General features: G+C 33.3%; 1 protein-coding gene across 2 annotated transcripts in view; it reads right to left on the reverse strand.

The window, feature by feature from the left end:
• Positions 1 to 690: 690 nt before the first annotated feature.
• The window catches only part of LOC124355362 (adenylate kinase isoenzyme 6), a 38,872-nt gene continuing 11,679 nt past the window's right edge, over positions 691 to 27,883 (reverse strand). The window contains exons 2-5 of one of the 2 annotated variants that reach the window (XM_046806477.1): positions 24,968 to 25,119; positions 10,521 to 10,666; positions 7,420 to 7,623; positions 3,816 to 3,953 (exon numbers count right to left, since the gene is read on the reverse strand). In XM_046806477.1, the coding sequence (XP_046662433.1) occupies positions 7,428 to 7,623; positions 10,521 to 10,666; positions 24,968 to 25,119 (494 nt within the window). In that variant the 3' untranslated portion in view covers positions 3,816 to 3,953; positions 7,420 to 7,427. Of the gene's footprint in view, positions 3,954 to 7,419; positions 7,624 to 10,520; positions 10,667 to 24,967; positions 25,120 to 27,883 lie in introns of those variants that run through there. The other variant, XM_046806476.1, reaches the window with a different exon arrangement.

Genomic DNA, 27,883 nt, shown 5'->3' on the forward strand with positions numbered 1-27,883 from the left:
TGCCACTGATGAACTTCAGCTGAAAGTGCCAACAACTGTTTAGGGTCAGCTAACTTTGAATTATTATGTGTCATAAATATTATAATTATCTTATCATAACATTCGAATGTAAACAAACTAATTTTTCAATTTGAATTCGACTTTATTTGGTGAAATGAATGTGTTATGGGTGGTAAAAAGCACTCTAAGTGTTAATTCAGACCAAAAGCTATACCTGTTCCAAATTTCAGCACAATCCTTAAAGCAGTTTCAGCGTGATTCGAGGACAAACCTCTAAACATACAAACATTCAAACTTTCGCATTTATAATATTAGTGGGATGATTGGTATGATGATGACATTTTAAAGGAGTTGTGACAAGTGTGACATTGCTGTTGACCCTATCCTACAGCATACAATTCTTTTTGTTTAGTATTTTCCAGAATTTTATTAAACATGTCACACTTAAAAACAGGAGGTTCTTTCTATGCCATAGGTACTTCTGTATCTTAACCCATTATGCCATATGTTTAAGGATAAACATCCCAAACCTGTTACCAAATTTGTATTAACCTCCCCGGAAATCATGTGCCTTCTTGATTGGAGAGCCGCAACCTTGCCCTTAGGCTATGCTGCAAGTCTTTAAATTACATACAACTGAAACCTCCTAACAAGCAGTTTTAAGAATTTGAAAGCAGTTTACAAAAAAAATCAACATTTTGGCTTGTTTAATTCAGTTTTCTTTTTTCAAATATTTAAAACAAAATTAAACAAAACATAATTTACATTAGTTGATTTAGTATACAACAGTTATACACATCTTACAATAAGTACAAAAAATGTATTGCAGTTACTTAAATAGTATGCATTTGACTAACAAGTCTAAATAGTAAAATAAAAAACTGTTTAACCTTAATAAATAGTTTTTATCTAAACAAATTATAACATACTTTCATTGTAAATCAACTAGAACAAACTAATTTAAAACACATTCATAACTCCTTATCACTAAAACTTCCAGAGTCCATGACTAAATTGCCATGCTTGTCTTTCACTCGCACTCTACCATTGGAATATACTGTCTCCGTTGTTCCATCTGGATACAATTTCTTCACTGTACCGTCCGGATATTCCCTCCGGACACATTCGTCTGTATGGATTTCTTTCTGACCATTTGGAAGACAAAGGACCTTTCTTTTGTTAGCATCAGTCTTGAGTGTTGTGCCGTCAGCATAGAATATTTCCTCTGAGCCGTCTGGATAAGTAATTTTCCTAACATCGTTAGGAAAGATAACTTCCACCATACCATTAGTGTGGTTTTTCTCTACTTGTCCGTTTGGAAAGTCCCACACTTCCAAACCATCAGGAAATATTGTCTGCCACCTCCTTGACTCTGAAAAGTAGTATTTCACTGTGCCGTCTCTTAAAACTTCTTCAACATCACCATTAAAATATATAGTTTTCTCGTTACCCGTCAGAGGGTCAGTCTTCTTTATGTTACCGTTCTTGAACACCATTTCTTTCCTCCCATCTGGATAAACTTTCTGTACACTTCCATCTTGGTTGATTGTTTCCTTAACAGAATCAGTTACACCTCCTTCAACTGAAGTAACTTTGAGTGTAGCATTTTCCAAACTTAGATTAGAATGTGCTTCTGGTCTAGAACTAGCCTTTTCTTGTACTGATACAGAATTTACTTCGCTTCTACTTATCTCACTTGGAACTATTTGTTTTTGTGGGAGTTCTATCAGTTCCTTGCATTTGTTTTGTACTGTTTTTGAGGAATGTTTTGTTCCAGATTCTCTTATCACTCTAACTGTATTTATTGACTTTGGATCAACTGTATCACATTCTACTATTTTGTAAGATGTAGACTTTTGATTGAAGTAGCCTTTTCCCTCTTCATCTGGAATGGCAATGTTAGATAAGTGGTCACTAATAGCATGAATAAGCTTTGTGTTGTTGAATGGTTTCTCTTTCTTTTTTCTTGACAAAAATTCTAAATGTTTTGACTGCTTTCTTAAAACCTGTACTTCTTCTTTCAATTTCTTGTTGTCTTCTTCCAAAATTTTAACCTGATTTCTTACACGAGCTTGTGCAGCTGCCCAGCGACTTTCTTTCTTGTTCAACTCTTCTTTCATTTCATTGAGTTGCTCCTTTAACCCTAATATTTCTTTTCTCTCTTCCTTCGTTGGATTCTTGGTTAACGATTTGGAGTATTTTTCAAAAATCATTTTCTCTTTGGCTAACTTTTGCTTTTCATTTTCAAGAAAAGTTGCATTTGTTTTCTTCTCTTCTTCCACCTCTTTCAACAGTTTCTTCTTCTCTTGTAAAAACTGCTTACGTTCTCTTTCCAACATTTCTCTTAGCTCTTTCAGTTTCTTGTTTTCTGCTTTAAAATTTTCTATTTCATTTAGTAATTCTTTTACCTTAGCATTTAATATAGGCTCAATTTGTTCGACATCATTTTCAAGCGTGCTTTGTTTGGTTTTCTTTGGATTGTCTGCTGCAAGGTTTGTATCATCTATTGTTTTTTGACTATTTATGATTTCTCTGCCGTTTTGTACATTACAACAATAATTTGGCTGTTTACATTGTGGATATTTCTGAATATTGTTCACTGAAGGAGGCCTACATGGTGGACTGATGGCCCTCACATCGTCTTCTGAAGAACTGTATGATGTACTACAATGGCTGCAACATGTAGTACTACTATCATCACTATTTTCTTTCCACTCCTCACTTTCGTCAAAGTCTGCAACAGCATATGTCTCCTTTTGATCTACGGTTTTTGGAGACTGAGAATTTTCTATGAAGCTTTTGTAGTCAACTTTATCAGAAAACCTTACATGTAAACTTGGTTCAAAACTATCTGTGCTAGATTCATTTAGGGACTGTTCATTTATAATTTTTATGTTTTCCGGACCAATCCATATTGGATCTGGCCGTTTCTGTTCATTCGTTCTCTGAACATCAGTTTTATGCTTGGTATCAATGGATGGAACATTACAAAATTTATCTGTTTGGATGTTTGAATTTAAACCACTAGGCTTTGGGAATGATTTCTTCTCCGGTGTAGACATAATAGCATTTTCCATTAGTTTTGCTATGTTTGAAGATGTGGAACAAAAACTAGAATCTAACATTTTTTGTTCTAATTGTTCAAAAACACGCAACTCTTCATTTTCCTTGATTTGTTTCCTACCAAGGATTATTAACTTTTCCATTATTGATGCCTTTGAGGAATCAAGGCTAGAGTTCGACTGAAAGATTTCTAAATGGTCTGTATCAATAGCCTTATCAATGATCTCTTCCGCTTTTCCACTGTTCAATATAGTTCTCCAATCTTTAAACTTAAGTTGTACATCTGGTGGTTCAAGTGTTTCAATATTAACTGTATTTGAAATAGGTTTTCTCTCTAATACATCTTCTTGCTTTCCTGAATCTAAATCTCTATCAATAAGTTTTTCTCCGTCTTTGTGTAGATTAAGAGTAAGTGTTTTTTGTTGTTTAGGTTTTGGGATTTTTTGAGGACCCATGCGAAATCTGGCAATTCCTTCTCCTCTTTTTAAAAACTTGAATTTAGGTTTCACTTCTCTTTTGGGCAGCATGTCATTTGGATTACTTGATCCAGTTTCATTTGTAGGAATGTTGTTTTCCAGGATATCAATGAAATTAGGATTTGTTACAGTAATTGGCAATTCATCGAAGTTCTGTTGTACTGATGAATTGTCGTTTTGATTTGAATGGACTTTTGTCTCCGGTATATTTTTATCCTTTGACTTTCTTGATGCTGTTTCCTTGAAAGTGTCTTTCTGACCAGGTAACTTTTCAGAAATTAATTTAAACTGTTGCTGTCTGTGCCAGTTCTTTAATTCTTCAATTTGCTGTGATATGGTGAGCTCCTGGCGGTGCAGTAGTATATTATTTGTTGCCATTTTTTAAATTTAATAATCTTCAATGAATAGTTCAATCTGAAACAGGAAAAGATATTATGACGAAAACTAACACATACAATTTACAAACTAACAAGTCAGAACAACAGAATATCTCACTTCTTTAAATGAATTTGGCTTTCAAAAATCTGAAATTTAAATGGCTTACTCTTTTCTAGTTCACTCCTGGATCCGATACGGTTTATTTGTTATTTGTCAGCTGTTGGCCAACGTCTATATAGTTGAAATTGTCACTAGATCGTTCTGCTATTCGCTTATCTGTTATTACTACAAATACATTCCTTCCTTAGCCAATTATTGTTTATCCAATAATAAAATTTTGTCTAAATAATGCCAAACAGTAGGTCTAGTTAGAATGGATGTCCATCAGTGAACGATACAGAAAAAAAAAATGAAAAAGAGGTTAGGCCTAACATTCCGAATAAATTTGGAAGATAATTTGTGTTTAAAATTTTAAAAGTGTAATGTAATATAAACTAATAGGATACTGAACTGAAGAAAACCAGAACCTTAAAAAATTCTATTAAAGAATTTGTCGTAATTTATTTTCCTTATTTGATTCAGATCTAATAGGTATTTAATATCCAATTAAATGGATAAGTTAAGAAGTACAAATTAATCTTCTATTGATTTTTAATTTTTAGAGGGTTAGAATTTCACTTTACACCTTTTAAAAAGGTATAAAATGGCACAACTTTTGACTGAGCCACTTGACAGTAATGTTCTTCTTCACTGCTTTTTTTCTGGTGTATATTACTTCACTAAGCCTTAAGTAGGAGAGATAAACTAATTCTAGGTGTCAAAGATCGCTAATGAGATAACATAAATGTATAAGCATAATATTTTATTATCTCTTCTGTACTTCTGAGATTTCAGTTATTTCTATTGAAATTTCAACACTTGAAGTACAGCTGACAGATTATATTATCTTACACAATAGTCTAACATTCAGCATTGTAAATATAACATGGTCTACGTGTTAAAGACCAGTGAGCCGAAGAAGCGACCATTCCTTAGTGAGAAACTCCAATGTAATATATACGGCTATGTAAAATCTTCGTTTAGAATTCATATTGATGATGGATGAGTTTTCAAACAGTTAAGTGTTGAAACAACAGAAACTCAATGTTTAAAGACATGTGTTGTAAATTTTGGAAAATAAATATACTCAATACTCAAGTAATAACATACCATGTATTACATTGTGATATTTGGAGTTTTTACTTCAATAATTTGGAGTATAAATAAAAATTGGAGTATATTTTTTGAATCGTTAAAATAAAATACAATCAATGATATATTATTTAATAATGTAATTGCAATAATGATGTAGTTTTCTGGGTCTCATACAGCCATACAATGGAAGTTAATAAACAATAAACCGTATTTGAGCAGTTTGTTATAAAGTACATGCTATGTGAGAATCAAGAACAGCTGGGAAGTGCCAGTGAGGCTTTACTGTCGTTACGTAAGTAGATGGGCTGGGAGAGCCTGACAAGAGAGGGAATGACGACCCATAGCTGCCATGAAACTATTACTAGAAATCACAGACAAATGGATTTTGATTAAACTATTCAACCAATTTTTAAAGTAAAAACTTCAAAATTCATAAAACAATTTTCTCTAAAAAATTATTTGCAAATTTTTATGTTCATATTCTAAATAAAAATGTTGTAAAGTAATTTTTTATTACGAAATAAATTCCTTTTTTGGTCTATACATTAAATTTGTTTATCTAGCTTACAAACAGTTTTCAAAATTAAAATCAATTGGACATTAATGGAAAAAATAGTAAAATAAATTTCACTACTTGGGTATTACTACCCATTGGGTATATCAGAGGATCATTTGAAGTAGTTTGGTATAAAACAATTATATTTAACTTTTACAGCTTTTTTATTATACAAGGTGTGTTCAAAAAGTGACAGGAATTTTTAAGTTCTGTAGGTTTGAAGAGTCCAATTGTCAATGTTTGTTTTATTATGTTGGTACTCATGTTCCTGAAGTGTAATAAAATTCCAGCTGTATTCGTTGTTTATTTTTTCAGTGGCATCTGCTAAAATTGGATGTGTTTTATGAACACAGGCAATTTCATTTTGTTAAAAAAATGGATCAATAAGTTTGTAACAAAATGTGTGAAAAATTAAATAAAGTGTAACAAAGTGTAGGATATGTTAACAAAAGCCTGTGTTGAGTCTGCTATGAGTGAAACAATGGTTAAGATTGGTATGGACATTTCAAAGATGGCCATGAAGACACTAAAGATGATGAATACTCTGTAGGTCCCAGCTCATCAACAACACAATAAAAACCTGAAAAAAGTGGATGAATCGGTTACGAACGATCAAATGGCTGTATTAGACCAAAGTAGTCGCTGAATATGTTGGCATATCTATTGGCTTATGCCATGAAATTTTTTTGAATCATTTTTGTATGAAACATGTAGCAACAAAATTTGGTGCAAAATTGTTGAACTTTGAACAAAAACAGAGGTGAATGGAAGTTGCTCAGAAGACACTACATGAAGTCAATGACGATGCAGAATTACTGAAACGTGTTATAATTTGTAATGAAACATGGGTTTACCAATACGAAATCAAAACCAAAACTCAATCATACTAGTGGAGGCATTCTGGATCGTCAAAATCAAATAAGGCTCGAAAAGTGCAGTCGAACGCGAAGGTTGCTCACTGTGTTCTTCGATTTTAATGGTAAAGTGCATCATGAATTCTTGCCACAAGGTCAAACGGTCAATAAGGAGTACTACCCGTAAGATCAATGTGGTTTACGTGAAGCAATCCGAAAAAACGTCCAGATCTGTGGCAAAACAATTCATGGTTTTTGCACCATGACAATGTACATGATTACACTTCATTGCTTGGTCATGAACTTTTGGCCAAAAACAGTACTGTAACGATGCCCAAGCCTCCATATTTTTCAAGCAGTTTTGTGTGACTCCAAAGACAAAGAAAACCTAAAAAGGCTGTCGTTTTACAAGCATAGATGACATTAAAAGTGCATCGCTCAAAGAGCTAAAGACTATACCAAAGTTCGAGTTTGAGAAGTGTTTCAAGGATTCAAATAAGTGCAGGTACAAGGGCAAAATATCTAATGGGGACTATTTTAAATGTGACAACATTAATGTAAATGATAAATAATTTTTTTTCTTAAAAAAATGAAAATTTCCACTACTATTTGACATATCTCGTATACAGACATGTACCTTTTCTGTTACAACAACATATTTTCTAGTTCATGTGAATCTTCATGGTAAAAAAAAATCCAAAATCACTGTTTCATTCTGACAATTTAGCCATATCAGTCCGGGGTTAATACCTGTAATTGACATTTTTTATGCTCCTGACATTAGGGCAAACGTGAACATCGAGGTAACCATACATCAAACCACATCAGAGGGTTAAGGTGTACAAAAACTCTCTTCTTAAATAAACTAATGAGTTACTAAATCTGCAACAATTAGTACCTTTGGTATTAATGAGTTGGGTGCTCTTGCTTCCACTTCTGTATCCAGTTGTTGATTGTGCTCAGGTTAGCAGACATATCATCGTCAGTATTGCTTTGTAGCTCATGAACTATTTCTGCTCGGTATGCCTCTTGTGCTTCTTCAAGTGCCGTTTGGAAGATCTCACATTGGATATTGTCGTCAAACTTTTTCCCGGTATAACCTCTGTAAAAAAACTGTGTTGTAACCGAAGAAAACTACTTGACAATAACATATGAAACCCATTAGGTTTCAAAGGAATTTCTAATATGATACAAACAGTTTATTAAGTTTAAGAAAATTAAAAACGTAATCCAATTCAAACATTAATAATAATGGGTTTCTTTTATTTTTTATTCCTATAAATTTGTATCTAATGGAAATGACATGCAGTCCATTTAAACATACACTTTAATCTTTCCTTACCAAATATCAACAAAATATATGTGAAATAAATGTACATGGTATACCATCAATCAAACAGTACTCTTTTCGTTGTTATTAACATAAAAACTAGAAGTTATTGTTCTAAATTATTTGCTATATGTGACCAAACACTGAAATGAGCAAGCTAAATTCTAATGTAACTACCATTATTGTAGCTCTGCTGGGTAGTTTCTGGTTAATTTCAAACTCAGTTATCTGTACTTTTTGATCCGTAAGCAAGTTTAAGAACTTTAATAAATTAACATGTCATGGCTTGTAAATACACGTCTTATACTAGCTGCACATTATTATATGAAAATAAATTACCTGAGTACATTCTTCGACCACGCTAAGGTGTTTTTTTATCTAATAAGAATATTGTCAAAACATAGGTTATTTCATTTGCTTACACATATTTGGTTATAGGGCATTGTATAACAAAAACCCATTAAACAACATTCATTATGAAAATCTATAAGCATATTCCATTTTACTGCTACATGCATTAACTTTAAAATTAGACACACCTTGCAAAACTCTGTGAAAATTAATGAGAACTACCACTACCCTTCACATAGTGTAACCCTTAGTGTTTTTTTTTTTACCTTAAAGTATGTTGTTATGCTGTTTTTTTACAGACAGGTTTAGATATATACTTCTTTATGCAAAAAAGTTATTTTTAGTACCTATTTTCGAATTTTTTTATTTTTTTATTGAAGCCAAAAAGTTGTTTTTGTTTAGATTAGTTTTTTTTTTTTAATTCGAATGAAGCCAATTGTCTATTTGTGTGTAGGATATTTTCATGGTACAATAAACACTAGAAGTAAAACCGTAAAACACTCCAGAATGGGTGACATGCTACAACACGCAGTAGCTGTCTGCACTGTGTAATAACAGCGAAATCACCAAGGTGCAAACACTCATAACAGAGGACCACGGAAGTGCTGATATCTAGTAGAAAGTTACTCACACAACACGTGGTTCCATACACATGCTTCTTACACAATATTACGGCAGACAACAAAATGAAACACGAAAAATATAATGATGCACAACATTAAGTCAGTAGCACACTTTTACGCAATTGCTATGAACATAGTATTACGTCAAAAACCATGAAGAGGTTAAGGTTTAACGTGCTTATGAAACCAAGTCAAGATTTTTCAACCCATCTGGATTTTATTAGTTGGAAGGGTCTACAAATGATTGACTATTGATTTCCCTAATATTCCAAGACTCTGCTACCATATTTACTCTTGACAGTCAGAAAGAACCTGATCAATTAAATCTGTGATTACCATATTGTTATTTTTTTTAAGAGTTTATAGACTGATAAGAACACCACAAGCTGCAATCTAGCCAAGGAATATTTGTGCAACAAATGAACAGCTAGACATAACACATAGCTCTATGGTGGTGAGGGTTGATTCAATGTGTATTGAATTTAGCTCCATTTCACCTTCCACTTAGTACAGTGTCTGACACTATCACGGCAGCGTTATGTGTAGAAAACTTTGTTGCTCCACCATGCTTTGGAATCATGTCTAAAACATTGTAGTGTATTCATTTGTGCACTTGATGAGACAATGAGAACATCTCTTCATCTGAATTGTACCAGATTTGTACTACTGGGTAAACTAGATAGACCTCTTTTGCAATCTAGGTATCCCTCATGTAGAAACGATACAAAGAGTTCGTTTTTAATGTTTTCATCACCGACTTTTTGGGATTTCTTCACATGGACGTGGACTCCAGTTCCAGAAGTCAAGTCTGTGACTAGTCAGACGCTGCACTAAGTGGAAGGTAAAATGGAGGTACACTGAATATTCGCTTTGAATCAACCCTTCCCACCAGGGAACAGTCTGGCACTAGAATGAGGTGTTTTAAAAATTAGAATGTCTCTTGCTTATACTCTTCTGCGGCCACTCTCCTCTCACGTCACTCTCAACTTCACAAAAAATACTATGAGCCCTTTATGAGTGAGATCCTGTTTGGTTTGAACACGCCAACCCCTCCAGTTTATCAGCAAGATATACACTACTGGAATAGTTACAAGTCCCACACAAAAGTTACACACAAACTATTGCAGCAAATGTTGAGTTTAGCTCCAGTTCACCTTCCTCTTACATGCAGCATCTGATGCTGTTGCAGACTTGACTCCTGAAATCTGAAGTCATGTTCGTCTGAATGGATGCAAAAACAGTCAGCGACGAAGAACGAAGAAGCTCAAATCGAAACCCCCCTGCATCATTTCGACATTATGACACCCAGACTACAAAAAATAGTGCAATCTAGGTGAAGAGGTATTGTCATTGTCTCATCAGGTGCACAATTGAGTGCACTACGATGACGATCCTAAAGCACATTGGAGCAACCAAGTCTTGAAGTCATGTTCGTCTGAAGGGATCCAAAAGATGCTGCACATAAGAGGAAGGTGAACTGAAGCTAAACTCAACATTAGCATTGAATCAACCTTTCCCACCATAGCTGCATTATGTGTAGAAAACTATTGCTGTTTTACATTGTAACAGGTAGATACGAATCAGCTGAGATTACACTATAGTAAGCCTATTTACTGTCACAGTCAAAGATTTGCCAGACCAGCAGTACACAATAGCAGACCTACTCTGGTTCATTACACAAGAAATATGCATTACCTCTCTTTGAGACGATCAAACAAGTGTTTCGTGTCAGCTCGTAGCACATATACTGCATCAAACCAGCGTTCAGGGAACAGCTCGCTGCTGTGATAGTCAACAATTTTACCCCCTGATGCTACTCGTCCCTCCAGTTCGTCCAACAACTGCAACATGCACAAATCAATTGATTTCTTAATCATTGAAAAAACTTTACTTCATTCATTAGTCTACAACAATAATTCTAACTATAATAATAACTTAGAAAGAACTCTCAAAAGCATAACATTTAAGACGATTAAAGCTATCAGAAACGCAAAATAACTAAAAGTAATAATCAAAAATACTGACTGAAGCTAAAATAGTAATCCTCTGTCCTTATCTACTATTTGTTATTACACAACATAAGTAGGTACATATACACATATTATAGATAAAACAGTTACATTTAACCTTTACGAGCGCTTACATGATCTGAGCTTGAATTTATGTACTATCTCAAGGGATGGTTTTCTTTTTCCGCCAGAAGTGCAGGAATTGCACCATTGAAGCCATCATTGAATGGCCAGGACTAGGGGTATTTCTGATCAGTACTATCCTTACCTCAGCTGGTGTTGGAAACTCTGGGATGGAATCAACAATTCATTCAATTATTGAGTATTAACTACTGCTGTTTTATGTTATAGTATCAAAGACATTGTTGATTTTATTTTACACAGATTAATATTTAATATGGTTCAGCATAATATACTACAAAATTGACAAGTATTTATGAATAAATTATTTATATAGTATATTATGCTCAACAATATAATATAAAATAAAATTAACAATGTCTTTAATACTACAACATAAAAGTACAATAGGAAATACTCTGCAGTTACTGTATCAACTTCAATGTAATTGAATCATGCAAATTATTGTAGTGACAATTTTATTTTAGAATGTTGTGTCTTTTTACCTATCAGTAATTTTAGTAATAAGACCAAAATTCTAAAAGATCTCACACAAAATGCCTAAGACAGCTAAAAAAACATTATAAAGGTTAAATTTGTACTTTTTATATAAAAAAGGATGATCAGATAAGTTACTTAAATTTAAAACATCTATAGCGTAATTTGGTTTGATATTTTGGTTTCGGTAGTTTAGATGTTATAAATATCAATGATTTGATTGTGTTAGTGGCCGCTTATTATAAGACAGCCTTTATAAACCCACTAGTAAATGTTTAAAGTCCCGCTTTGCACATGTTAAGGATAACAATTTCAGAGAAAAAAGTGAGTAAAGACCTAATAAGAAAAATTCCCACATGAGGGAGAATATACCTCAATGTACGCAGTTCGTTAATCTCCATACCTCCCATCTTAGAGCTAAAATACTGATATTTTAACCAAAATATTGCTGTAAAAAACATGAGAATAACAGTAGAGAGATGGTATTTTATTTATGAAGCTACCTAACCTAGTTAAAGTACAATAAGCGGACCCAGTTTTATATATCGAAATTATCAAATGATATTTAATTATTATACACATTGATATAATCAATCAATAGTAATTAATTTGAATGAACTAAATCATCTGTACCAACTGTATAGGACATTTTTCCTGTCACCTGTCTTAATTTCATCGTTTGATTAATGGTTATGGTTCCTTTATTATTTATAACATTACGTAATTGTTGAAGCTATTTCTATTAATTTGAAACTTGTGACTTTTAGCATTTTAGATATGTTGATATTGATTGATAGTTCTCGTATTTGATATATAAAGTAACGACGATTGTAATAAGCTATATAAAAACCGGGTCCATTTATCGTACTCTGCCCACTGACCTAACTGTCTCACCTACACAAAGGCTAACTGTACCCGACAGCTTTGCACCCAACCCAAGAGCTTATCACACTATTGCTGAACATTCTACTCAAGAGCCATCCACCCTACCCAAAAGGGAGTTTCATCTTTCAAGAAGGAATATTTTAGTTTTAGGCTTTTCTTCAGTTTTATTTAATTTTTCACTTGAAAAATCAACAAATAGGCCTAATGTGAAGTGGTTCTTTTAAACTAGAACAGTCTCATCCAACCATAACATCCTACGTAAGGAATACTACCATTTTGAATGAATCTTCAGACACAAATTGTACACTTAGAACATTTCTTCCAGTCTCCAATATCGATAACTATTTAGGATATAACCTACTAACAAATAAGTTACATTAAGTTTATCCAACACACAGTTTGTCAAAATAAAAAAATCATTGAGAAAAGGAAAGTATACTGCCATAGTTCAGTAATAAAACGTTATTGCTTGTTTAAGGTTTAACTTTCATATTTTTGAATTTGTTATTTGTAGTAGCCTAGTAAAGTTTTTACTTCAACTATCCAATTTATACAATTCATTTTAACCATCTAAAGACCAGCACCAACAGATAATGTAGCATGCACTGAGTGAGTATCTGAAGTCTTAACATCTTCAAAATTAGTAGTCATATAAATACTAAAATATTAATGTAAGAGGCTGGTATTACTTTGAAATTGTGTTGTTTTTGTTTACAATATACAAGGTGTTTGAAAAGTCTGGGTACGGCTTAATATTTTATAAACCATAGCAGATAAAATCTATAAACTTTGCACAGTGTCATATGGCTATGTAAACTATTTTTCCTTGCTATTACTATGACATGCCAACCATGGGGGGATGGCCCACAGAGGAAAACATGGAAATCTTAAATTAAAGCATGGGTCGAGTTATACCTCATTTGAAAGAGCTCATTTAGTAGAGTTGATTGCCGCAAACCGCATCTCAAAAGGTTTATCCAATCAGAAATGGCGGGTTGTTTTAGGTACACATTGTGAAGTACATTATGCGCTACCATTTCTGACTGGATCATCGTATTCTGATGCGGTAGGCGGCGTTTCACTCTACTATCCGATGTGTTTTTACTGACTATTTTTAATTGGCAAATTATGTCATAAATTTTTATCATAATAAATAAAATTAAAATGAATTCGTCGTCTTTATGTTTATGAATTAATTAAGTTCTACCATTGTTCTTTGTTGGTGAAATAGTTAACTTACCACTTAATATTTTCATTACATTTTTTTTATTTTGTATAAATGCTAATCAGTGAAACCATTGGTTAGTAGAGTGAAACGCCGCTTACCGCATCATAATACGACGATCCAGTCAGAAATGGCAGCGCATAATGTACTTCACAATGTGTACCTAAAACAACCCGCCATTTCTGATTGGATAACCCTTTTGAGGTGCGGTTTGCGGCATTCAACTCTACTAAGTGAGCTCTTTCAAATGAGGTATAACTCGACCCATGCTTTAATTTAAGATTTCCATGTTTTCCTCTGTGGGCCGTCCCCCCATGGTTGGCATGTCATGGTAATAGCAAGGAAAAATAGTTTACATAGCCATATGACACTGTGCAAAGTTTATAGATATTATCTGCTATGGTTTGTAAAATATTAAGCCGTACCCAGACTTTTCAAACACCTTGTATATGTTTAAAGGATCAGACACATGAACTACTAGGAAGTATTTATGCATGATAAACTGAAATTAGACTTAACAGCCAATTAATTAGTTTTATTTGTTCTTATAGTTATCAAATAATAGGCTACTGATTGTTACAATATTCAATAGTTTCCTACCTTGATTATGAAACTATAATAAAATTAGTTACTTACTGGATTTTATCACTTGAAAGATGTAAATTAAATAGGCCTAATTCGTCCCTTTGCAATAAGTTAACTGTTGTATTTGTGTAGGTTACATTATCACAAGTGTACATGTATGTTTTTATTTATTTATTTATTTCTTCCAACAGTACATAACCATTTAGCCTATGACTAATAAAATGACTTATTTATCTAGGTATAAGAACAACTTAAAACTATGTTTACATACAACATGCAATCAAAACTTCCAATTTACCAAGACAATCTTAACAAGACTACATTGCAATAAAATGTAACAATGAAAATGGTATTAACAGAACAATCGAATATCAACATGCATAATATTAACAAAACAATAAGATAACAATACAGTAACAAACATAACAAAGACTAGTAACAAAATAAATAATTTTAACAAGACAAGAGAATAACAATAACAAGTTACATCACAACAAAGTTACTGAGTATTAGGACCTATAATTAATTAACAATTTGCTTTATTTTTTCTTTGAAAGGCGAAAGAGACCCCAGGAAGAAATCCACCTGCCTGGACCACACACCACCATGCCTCAGAATTCTTGCAACGCCACTGTTGCATGCGTCGTTCATGGGCAGGAATTTGCGGCAGAAGACAGTCCGTGATCTCGTTCTCCTAGGGACGCTCAAGTCAACCATTTCCAAGAGAGCAGGGCAGTCCACCAGTCCGTTGATCAGCTTGAACAGGAAGAGAAGATCGAAGATGATGCGCCGATGGTACAGTGACTGCAGATTAAAACGCTGTTCCAGTTGGAGAACAGGCGTTTCCATATAAGCGTAGCCCAGACGAGCTCCCAGCATCCTCAAAAAACGTGTCTGCACCCTCTTCAAGTCTTCTACGTGGCCCAGTTGGTAAGGGGACCAGATCACAGATCCATATTCAAGCACTGGTCGCACTATGGATTTATACAAAACCAGCATTGAATCGTGAGACTTGAAGCCCCTTGTCGATCTTCCAATAAAGCCAAGGAGAGCATATGCCTTAGAAGTGATGGACGCAATATGATCAGAAGGACTTAGTGAACTGGTCAAAATAACACCAAGGTCCCTCAGACGATCAACTCTGTTAAGGGGCACACCACCTAGGGTAGGGTACGATAAGCGGACCCGGTTTTTTATATCGAAATCGGATAATGATATTACTTAATCGTAACCATCGATATAATCAAACAATACTGATTAATTATTTTGAACTATTAACTTAAATAATCTATATCAACAGCTGTAAAACACTCTAAAATAATACACGTAGGATAATATTTAAGTTTTACTTAAGTAATTCTAATTATTAAAAATGGCAGTCAATTTCAGAAAACTACACGACGTTGCTTTTTCGTGGCTTTAACATGTTGGACTGGTATACCGAAAAACCCATTATGTGAAATGTGTGGGAAAGAAACAACTGTAACTGTGAGAGGAGTAAATATGGTCGTCTTCAGTTTTCCTAATTTTGGTTATAATAATTTATTTGATCACTGTAAATATAAAATTAATATTTTAATTTAAACATATGATTGTTGTTGAGGACTATAGGTACTTTTATATCGATTGATAGTCTAGGATTTGAGATGCGAGTATTAGGTATCGATGACTATATTCCTCGATATAAAAAAACCGGGTCCGCTTATCGTACCCTACCCCCATAAGTTAAAGTTGAAAGTTAGCTGCAGTTCTTATAGTTATCAAATAATAGGCTACTGATTGTTACAATATTCAATAGTTTCCTACCTTGATTATGAAACTATAATAAAATTAGTTACTTACTGGATATTATCACTTGAAAGATGTAAATTAAATAGGCCTAATTCGTCCCTTTGCAATAAGTTAACTGTTGTATTTGTGTAGGTTACATTATCACAAGTGTAAATGTATGTTAGTCTTGGCAAACCATTAACTGAGAAGAATATTTCCTTGAACTATTGTAACAAACTTTATTAATTGATATCTTGAAACATATATCGTTAAATCAACCTAACCCAATTTTTGCAGAGACGGGAGTTTCAAAACAACAACAAACAATGTAACACAACAGGTTGACTGTCGTCTGACAGTGTTGAGTGTTGACAAATTAAACTACAAAATTTAAACTTTGGACAACTTTTTTTTATTTTCGTTTACCATTAATTTGGCAGCCAGGATTTTATCCATGAGGCTTCGAAGTTCACTTGTTCTGTGGTTGTCCATTTTTGTTTTCAAACTATATTTTGTTTAGCATCAGCATTGAGTGTGATATCTGGTGAGCTGAAGCGTTTCAAAACAAATTCTCGTTATTATTGCATAAATAATAAGACGTTCATCACATCATCAACTGCCGACTAACCGGTCATGAGCAACGAAATGTGTGTTCATATTGGTTTTAAGTTGTAAAACATAAAATATGAATCATATAACGATGATTATACATATATAATATACATATACTTTAGGGAACGGTAAAATAGTTCTTTTATTTTATTCCCATGACAAATACTTTTAATAAAACTTAATTATTATATAAATTGTCAATAGCGTTCTCATTTAGAATCCAGCAGTAAAACTTTGTCCAGCACTGCGATATGACTTTAAAATAAACTGATTCAGCTCGTTAAGTTGAGCTTATTCTTAAATATATAAAGCAGAATATTTAAGGTGTTTGTCGGACTTGTTTTCATCCCAATCACAATCCATACCAGTACAATCCGTTATGGTAGACATAACTTGCACTCGAAGTTTTTTCTCATCTCTTAAAAGTCTTACACGACAATTCACTGTAAATCCTTTAATATGCCAAAAGCATTAAATATGTAACTTATTATCCTGACATTAAAAAAATCTTACCTCATTAAAATGTATTTTTTACGTTTTGTATTAGTTCTTTTTTTAAATCTTACATACAATTTTTAAATGGTTTTCATTTTTAAACAAGCATATTTTAGATAGCTTAGACAATAAATACATAAAAATTATAATGTAAACTATATGCAATTCTGATCATCTTGCACTCTCCCGTAGTATTTTCTCTGTATGACACACTCGTAATAATTGATCATTGTTTTAATTAGGTACTGATAACAAATACTTGCAGCTATTCAATGGCAGACATGGCCACTTTTGTGGTCATTCAATCACCCGGTTTCGGCGTTTCCAGAATAACTATTAGTAACTTAACCGTAGTTTTCTTTCTTGTGACTGTACGCTGCAACGTCAAATCCACACAAAACAACTATGAGGATTTAATAGTAGTTATTGAAAACAACGATGATGTAATTTAGTTATTTCACATTATTAAAATTACTACGATGCCGCAGTCGTCACCACACTACAATTGTGACGTACTTCATTACGGTAATAACTGTAATACTGTTCATAACAGCTATGGCGAGAAGGGTTGATTCAATGTGAATGTTGAGTTTAGCTCCGTTTCGCTTCCGCTTATATGCTGCAATAGACTTAGGTGCTGCTTTATGGTAACCTGAAGTGCTTTCCCTAGATTACATTTTGACATACAACCCTAGATTCGTAACCATCCGATTTGCCTGCAGCTACAACCATTAGTCTACAATACTACTACGGGGAAACATAATTACAAGTGTATAGTAATTATGTAGTGTATGTAATAATTATATTGCAACAAATTTGTTTGTTTGTACATTGACTTTTATTAAAAGTATTGAAAAAAATAAGTAACTTTTTCTCTCTCTCACCAATTTGAAATATATATATATATATATATATATATATATATATATATATATATATATAGTTGTATATATGCTATTTAGGAGTTTTCCATTTTTAATAAATAAAATAACTTCAAAAACTAAAACTGTGTAAAAGTAATAAGCAGTCAGTAACAAGTTTTACATATTTTACCTATATTATTTACTTTATATTATATGCTCTAAGTGAAAAGTGTTTGAGCATATAGTAAGATGAAATCAGAACAAAGTCAAGTGACAATGAATTTATGAACTTTACTGTAAATAAGTAAAGAGTTAATAACTAGGAATAAGTAATAAGTAAATTTAAATATATTAGACTAGTTTTTATCTGTTTTATTATTATTATTATGAGTCGGCCTGGTGATCAAAGCATATATGACAATGGCAGTTATAATACACATGCGTCACTCTTCTTTTTTGGTGGGGCAAAATATATAACATTTTATTCACAACGATTTCTTCGGCTGGATCTGCAGGATATGTAACCACTCGTTTCTGAGCCAACGGGTGGAAATTAAACGAACATAACCTCAAAACTAACGATGATTTCAGGTAAATGAGATGAGATGAACTGACAAGGAAGTAGGGATAGAGGAATAGAAGGGGATTCAGGTTCCCTACTCCACCAAAATAAAGAGAACCTCGCTTTCTCGGAAAATCGCGTCATCCGGCAGATAAATTGGTTCCACATGTAGCAATTAATTTTATTTGTTGGTAACACTATTTTTACATTAACTGAAAAAAAATCTGCAAAACGGATGATTAATTTAATAATTTAATTCCGAACCTTGCTTCTCAGTTACATGGAAGTTAAAACTTTTAGTAGATTAAAATACAAGAATGCCAATACCCAGTCCTATGTAGTGTATATATATATATATATGTGTGTGTGTGTGTGTGTGTGTGTGTGTGTGTGTGTGTGTGTGTGTGTGTGTGTTTTCCTCAAGGAACAAACATCAACTAATGGAGATCATCTGTAAAACGAGATTGGCTTGTTTGAAACGTTGAAGCAACTGCTCTTTTTGCATACCATGTTCACTTTTTTAATGTCATGACCGAATAGAAAAGACTGAATCAATGTTACATCATTAAGTTAGTGACGAATGAAAAACACTACAAGTCCTAAGTCCAATGTTAATCGCTTGATTATTTACGTCATATGTAAGTATCTTTACATTCAATGAAGCCGCAAGACACAATTGATAGAATTTCAAGAAATCATTAGGCAGAAAGGAAAACTGGCAATTTTGAAACCTTTAGTTGATGTTACTTTTGGGCAAAATAAATTTGACTCAACACTTTGAATTAGGGAAGTGTTAAGAATACAGACTCATCTTAAAAAGCCACTACAAAAATATTGTGTAACCCTCCTTTTAGTAGGAAAGTACAATGTAGATATCGATCAGCATATAGAAAATATTAACAGAAATGGAGAATAATGTTAAAGATTTCAGCATATTTTGGAGAAGGAAAAAATGAGTTCTTAAAAGTGTGTGCTGAAAAATGTATTGAGCTTAATTTCATCAGGAAGGTGAGCTTAATGTAATGAGGAATGTAAGTGTATTGAGGAAATCAAATCTGCTTGTATAATCATAGATGTAATAACAGATGTGTCTCACAAAGAGCAGTTAGTTTTCATTATTTAGAATGTTTTGTGTCAAGAAAGGGAGAGGAAAGACTGGAAATTTTATGAAATATTTCTACCTGACTCAGGAAAGAAACCAAAAGCAGAAAATAACATAACAAATAATAAGTGTACAGAGTGAATTCCAGTTGGATTTGAATTTATCTACTGAAGGTATGGCCATGACACTGCCTCTAACATGTTTGGAAAGTTTAAATGTGGGAAAACAAAAAATTGAATAGAAAACCACCAGGCATATTTTACACCTTGCTATGGTCACACCTCAAATTGGTGTGGTACACATGCAATAGACACTAGTATTGAGATGAAATTCTACTTTAGAAATGTAAAAAAGCTTGAAAACACAAATTCAGCAAGCGCTGGAAGATGGGAAATTCTAAAAATAATGCTAAAATATCTGATCACTTGGCGATAAAAACAAGATGAAGTAGTGATAGAATAGAATTAATTAATCCCTTAGCAGAACTGGAGTGTTGTAATGCCAGTATGAAGGAGTTGGAATACTTTGAATTACAAGCTGATGAAAAATACATGGGATTATCTTTTTGAAGAATTAAAAAAGGCTGCAGAGGAATTAAAAAAAAGGATCTTCAGCAAAAAGTGACTGTAACACGAATGAAAAAGAGATTCCATGATGAAAGTGGTGAAGAAAAGCACTTTCTAAGGAAATCATTTCCTGAGTAAAGGGAGGTACTAATAGTGGAGCTGCTAACAAGAGAGGGGGAAGAGGGGATTCAGAATCCTGGAACAACCGACCAGCTCCACCAGCCACTCAAAACAAATGGGGTGGTAACGGGTATGGAGCCAACCCTTGGGATGCCCCAGGGGATAACCAGGTTTGGAGTGGCCCATCTCAGCAGTGGGGAATGAATCAGAATCAAGAAGGAAACTATGGACATGGCTGAGGAGCCCAGGAGAACTTCGCTGGAGGGCCTATGCGCAACAACATGTACTCAGGTCGCACCAGAAGGACGACTTCAACAAGTTCAAGTAATCATCCTGCTCTTGATATTATGTTAACTGAACTAATGACAGCTGAACGAACATCACAGTCCTCACGACTGTATTTACCATCTACTAAAAAATAGAAATAAGATTACCACCTAGACATAGAAGATGACTCTTCAGCATTTACAGACCATCATAGTTTCAGTGAAAAACAAGATGAAGAACTAGCATACGCTTAACATTAATATTTTCAAAAAAATTATCTCAAAAGAGGAACGTTTTTTACAAAGAGTTAAACTTTATGCAAGTTGTAGTATCCATTTGATAGAAGAGCATTCAATAAGCTCTTCCAAATAAATAACCACTTAAGGTAGTTATGGTGGGAATGGTTGACGCACCATGAGAGTTTAGCTAGAGTTCACCTTTCTTTTAGTATAGCGTCTGGAATTTGATACTGACAGAGACTTGATTCCTGGAATCTGGAGTACGTTCATCTGAAGAGATTTAAAAAAGTTGGCGATGCAGAACCTCAAATGAACTCTTTACATCATTTCGACATCTGAGACAACTAGATTACAAAATCGAACAGTGGTATGATAATCAGTATGAAGCTAAACACAATGAAATGTATAGTTATGACCTCCCGTGCATTACATTCACAACCCATTCTTTCGCGACTACACACCTTATGTGATACAACCCTAATCAGGAAAAGCAGTATTAAGGGTGTTATTTTCTCAGTATATTTGTGAGGCCACCTGCTATACAATAGCTCAGAAACCTGACCACCTAGGTAACAATCATAACTATAACACTAGAAACGCATATGACTATGCCCTGCCAACACACACCACCTCACCCTGTTTGAAAAGAAACCTACCTACATGGGGAGAAAACTTTTCAAACAACTCCCAGAAGATCTGAAGACAAGAACTTCAAGACATTGCTCAAGACCTGGCTGCTACAGACATCTTTTTACACCCTAGAAGAATTCTTCAATGCCTGACTATTTATGGTAACATTTCTGTACCAAATATAAACTTAGCTTCATCATCTCTTTTTAACTCTAACTGTTACCTATTTATATTTTCAACTAAGCTATTGTATATACAATTTTAAGATATGAAATGTACAAATCTTTCAACAACGACACCATTACTGTACTCAATGTCCATGTAAATGAAGAATTTTGATTGATTGATTGACAGTCAACATGTGTATCTTCACACTGACTTTGTGTAGGGCTTCTAATGTACTTTTTCTGATTACAAGCTACTTTTACTTCCCACCATAGCTACGTTATGTGTAGAAAACTCAGTTGCTCTACCGCACTTAGAGATCATGTCAAACATTGTAGTGCACTCAATTATTGTACACTTGGTGAGTCAAGTAGGCTACCTTATTATAGTAGTCTAGGTGCAACAATGTAAAATGTTCATTTGAGGTTCTTCATCGTCGATCTTTTTTTAATTCTTCAAAAAACAAGACTAAGAGACTATTTTCTTCCAGATGCAGCACTAAGAGGAAGGTGAGCTGGAGCTAAACTCAACATTCACAACTTCTTAAGGCCAACCTCACAGATAAATAATTGTTTTTTAACAAGTAATTAATGATTGTGCTGCAATTAAGATTATGAAAAGCTTCTTTAATTTCATAACATCACAACCTAAAGTATGGCAAAAAAAAATTGAGAAGTTTAAACTTGATTATAATTTTGGATTCCAAATAAGTTTATTGTGATATTTAGAGTTTGTGACATAAACAACAATAAGTTATATTTTACTTTTGTTTGTGTTTTTTAATCCTCATTCTTTACACAACCATATCAGTTTATACAAAATTAAGTACATGTTTAAGCCTGAAGGAGTTAAAAAGATTATGTTCAGTGACAAGCTGTAAACCAAAACTCTGCCCGATGCCACAAAAAGTTGCTGGACTTGATGATTGTCAAAAATTATCGCTGGAGCTTTTCTAGGCAATCACTATAACCAAAACTATATGGCTAAAATTATACTTTAAATAGAGCAGACCAAAGATATTTACAGGATCTTCATCGCCTTTATGGTGATACTGTGCTTGGAGGCATTTATAATCAGTCCAATTGCCTTAGAAGCCCTACACAAAGTCAATATGAAGATATACATGTCGACTGAGAAAATAACACCCATAACACTACTTTTCCTGATTAGGGTTGTATCACATAAGGTGTAGTCATGAAGAATAGGTTGTTAATGTAATGCACATGAGGTCATAACTATACATTTCATTGTGTTAAGCTTCATACTGATCACATCACTGTGTGATGCCCCGCAGACAACACTGAAGATGAGGCAATTATCAATTGTAGAGGTAGCACAGAAAACCTTTATAATCTGTGACAAACAAAAAGTGGAACCCAAGAGAAAAATCAATATTATTTAAGATGTCAAAGAAAAGACCTTGTGGTATGCCTGATGCAGCCATGAATAGTTCTGTTATAGCACCATCAAACTTGAAAACTTGTTATTTACCCATAAGCTAAAAGTGAAAATAGTTCAAAAATTTCCATTAACCCTTTAAGTGCTGAGTTTTTAATGGTGCTGTCACCTGGTACTGCCGGGTTTATTTGCTAGGTACAGAGCTATCTACAGTCAGCATAGATGTCTATCATCTACCATGATCAATTTCAGCAACACCTTCATTTACCAAACTGCCGCCAGAATCTCCTGATTCATAACATCAGACCATGGTTAATAAATTGAGTCCACATTTTGATCGCCATTGTCCTCAGAAAAGTTGCAAACTGCTAACTCACAACAATGTATCTGGACAAATATAAAATTGATAAACGTCCACAAATAATACTTTCCATACCGACTAATTAAACCACAATCAAAACAGAAAATTAAAATAATTACAATAGCAACTTCAAAAGGCCAATAAAAAAAATTAGAAAACAACAACATCCAGGTGAAACTTCTCCATGTGCTTGAGTTATAATATTTTTATAATTAATCGTCAGAGTATAGTAGCAATTAAAATCACTACTGTGGATTTGTAGTAGTTCAATAAACACTACTAGAAGTCAATCTGTATTATCTTACAGCTGCCAGACATTGTGTAGCGAAGTAGCTGTTTGACACCTGATAACACAGTTGTGGCAGTTGAACGCAAAGTGGGATCGCCCAAGTTAACACGGATGTGGCAGTTAAGGGTTGGGTTTGCATGGAAGTTAATTCCATGGGATTACAACTTATACAGATATTGATGGTTAATACTATCAAAAGTCTAAGCAAAGTATATACAAACACTATCAAGCTGCAAGCGTCTAGTGAAAATTAGAAATATTAGACATTTCAAGTAAAAATCCATACACATTGAAAGAAAAGAATGATTGATTGAGCATAAGGCTTTTAAACAACTTTTTGGAATAATAGTCTGTACTTTGAAACCTCATTTTTGACTACCAGACTAGAAAATGAGCGCTACAAAGCTAAATTTGAGCCTAAAGGGGAAAAATACTTATCTTCAACAACTTGTTAAATAATACAGTTATTTGAAGAGAGATCAAGAAATCACAATGTTTGAGAATTTTTGGCAGTATCTTATCAGGACCTGCATGTTTTTATGGAGAGTTAGAAATACACATCTACTTGTTTTAAGACCCAACTCGAAATGAATATAGAGCAGTAGCAACTGTAGAGCAGTCAAAGTTAGAAAGAGGTTGCCGTGGTTGAATACACGGAGGAAAAGAAATCCACAAAAATATTGAAGACCACATGAGGGAATAATCTCTTCCTTCCTTCATGCTCAAATTCCCTAACTGAAATATCATTTAAATATCATTAAATTTGAGGTTAATATATTTATAAATAATTATAAATAATAATATACTTAAATATCATTCGCTTTAGGTTTTAAACATAAATCCAAAACACTCTGATGTGAGTATGTAGGCCTGTTGCACAATTCAGAGACTATGCAAGTCGAGTAACACTGCTTTCTAAGAGATTTACATTGTACTAACTGTGTGAAATTACGAGTATTCGTATCTAAATCAAACTGTATCTCTGCGTGTAACAATTTTGACAAGATTTCAATCGTCAACTTCTCAGCTACTGTATTAGGTATAAAGCTTTCTTCTACCAATATCTCACTATAAACTCCCTCCTCTTCATGCATTCAAAGTATAATGAGAGATGTCTGTTTCTTGTGACAAATCAGCCATATTTATTATTTATATTGATTTTTCAATTTTAGAGATTGAAATATAGAAAATTAAATAACTCTATCTCTGTTTTAAGCTGTGTATTAGAGACAAGATTCATAAACAATAGTACTCCAAAATACAATATGGACTAACAAGGAATTACTTTCTTTCTTTTTTGATTGATTTTGAATAAAAAAAGAAAGAAAGTAATTCCTACAAGCTGCCATAAAATTCCTACTACAAATATGATGATACTGACCTTATCTTCATCTAATATGGGGCACTGATACTCATCATCATAGGACTCATAACATTGGTGTTCTTTGGCTATTTTCCCCACTTCCAGCCACTCAAAGTTAGTTTGTTTTGCCAACTCATAGCAGAGGGTAGACTTCCCCACTCCAGGAGTTCCTGTTGATAATAAAAGAGTGATAATGACAGTTAAAATAAGACCTATACAGTTAGTTTTGCTGTTAGTGGAAATATAATATTGTTATTTTGTTGCGATTCGACTGTGAAGAGAGAATAAACGTTTAATTCCATAAATGCGTAAAACCAGTGTTTTGAGACCTCATATCTTCAAATTTTTCTGTTGGAAGATCTTTCTTGTGGTAATTCCGTAAAGGTACACTTGCACCATCTCTAGTTCTAGAAATCAAGCACTGCTTCTAGAAATTTACCCTTGTATGTATTTATTTCAAAACACGTATAAGGGTAAATTTTATATTTCTATATATGAGGGAGGGTCACTCTGAAAGTAATGAGATATATGAAGTTTTTGTGCTAGATTTACCAAATGTTAGGTGTATTCAAAGTAATCCCATCCAGCGAAATTGCACTTTTCAAGTCGGATTTCCACTCGTTGAAAGCACACAGCCACTCAATTTTTGGAATGGAGTCAAAATATTCTTGAATCTGATCATGGATTTCAGCTTCCAAAGAAAAACAACGACAGCACAACTATTTCTTCGGATTTAAGAACGACCAAAAGTTGCACATAGCAAGTTCGGGTGAATAATGGGGTGCTCCATTGTTTTCATGCCATTTTCAGCCAAAACAAGGTTTTGCGGCAGTGTTAGAAGAATTGTCATGGTGCAAAATTAAACGTTTAATGTCTTAAGTCCTGAAGATCTTTTGGCAAGAATTGTTGAAAATAAAAACTTGCTGTGACAGTTCTTTGTTTTTCCAACTCAATAGTCTTCACCTGTCCAGTACTCTTGAAGAAAACTGTGTGCTTTTTTTCTCTTCACCGATCGTTGTTTCTGGACCATTGTTTGGAAGGTTCGCTTTTGTCCCCCACACCCATTCATGACTTTCTCCATGAGATGGAACGTCATAAAGTGAGATAGTCATTGACAGTGACAATTTTGGAAATAATCCAATTACCACTATCATTAAGCGGTTGGAGTGTCTGTTGGCTGATTCCCATACATTCAGCTTTTTGTATATCTGTCAAATCGTGAGATACCCATTCAGAAACAATTTTTATGACTTTTAAAGTCATGCCAGATTAATCGCACTGTTGCGGACCCAATCCCTAGGGAAGCTTCAATCGTTAAATAAGTGCAGTATATGATCAATCAATCAATCAATCAATCAATCAAACATCTTTATTTCATAAAAATGTACATATCGTACAAGAAATAGTGTCAACAAAGTAATTGGTTTTAATTTAAACATTTACAATGTCTGTGAACAATAAAAACAAATGAGATAAAACAGAAAACAAGAACCTCTTTATACACAAAATTAAACATTCTTAACTAGGTTCGTGCAGATTAGTTTAGGGGTTTTCCCCTTCTTCGGGCCAGAACAACATTAGTTCTAAATACAGGTTTTACAAACAATCATACAAACATTGAGCCTACAAATAAAAAATATTAAAATTAAGTGTTTTCACCTTCTTTCAACTTTCATACCTGTTCTATTAGAGTAGTCATTAACAATTTTCTTTTGAATAAAACGAAAAGGGGAAAAGCACAATGTATTTCAATGGTTTCTTAGAGTAAGTAGCTCTTCAGTTGAGTAAAATGCAGATTTTATTAAAAAATTTTTTAATGATTTAAGAAATTTGTTCAGATTTTTCTCTTGTTTAATATTTTGCGGTAAACAGTCAAAAAATTTGTTTCCTTTAAAAGAAGTTTTCTTTTCGAAAAAACACAATCTATGTTGTTCAACTTGTCGATGTGATCTAGTATTATATGTATGTACATTTTTCCCTATTGTAGTTTTATTATTTAAAAGTATGAATTTTATTGTCTCAAAAATTTATAAGCTGTACACTGTAAAAATCTTCAATTCTGAAAATATATGTTTAACAGAGTCGGATTGTCACAATCATATGACTATGTATATGATCATAGCACACACCCGATCAATGTTTACTTGAGTGAAAGCCTTCCCAAAGGTTTGTTTTTTTGAAGCGAAATATGGCAAAATTCCAAATATCACCTAAAAACAGTGGCACAGGATGATGCTTCAGAACCAAGGCAATTTTAAGACATTTGACACACTCCTCTTGAGACAAATCAACTTAAAACTCACAGTCGGAAAATTATCTCTTAACTCCATGACTTCAGGAAATTGATCTTCCCGAACAGACCGCCAGTACACTTGATAAACCCAAGTTAGTGCCAGGTACTGATTGGTACTTGGACAATCAGATAAGAATGATAAGATTATTGCAGTAGTCTTGTCTGTCTGTATCTCAAAACTTTCAGAGTAACCCTTATAACTAATTTATATAATTTAAAGTTTATAAAATAATAGACTTTCTGTCAAAAATCTTTATTTTTAATTAATGTTTTAGAATTAATTTTTATAAATTTCAAAATATTTTTTTTTTATATTTATATATATTTTTATGTGTTCATTAATCATTGACTGCAATGGGCAAACATTACAACTACTATCCGGCTGTCCTAAAGTTGGTACATGACTCGTTCCTTAGTGAAGGTATTAACTTAAATTTAAGAATCTGCAAGTCTGTTCAATATAGTGGTTTTGATGTTCAGTACATTGCAAATTTATGTACTCCACTTTTGATAAATTTGAATACCCATTTTGCTTTACTGGCTAATACTTTTTTTTTAGATTAATACAAATTTTAAATTGTAGTTAATACTCATAATTTAATAATTATTATTTGCTTATTTTGTGGATTTTTTCGGGATAC

Source organism: Homalodisca vitripennis, chromosome 2 (genome assembly GCF_021130785.1).
Source record: "Homalodisca vitripennis isolate AUS2020 chromosome 2, UT_GWSS_2.1, whole genome shotgun sequence".
Taxonomy (NCBI): Eukaryota; Metazoa; Arthropoda; class Insecta; order Hemiptera; family Cicadellidae; genus Homalodisca; species Homalodisca vitripennis.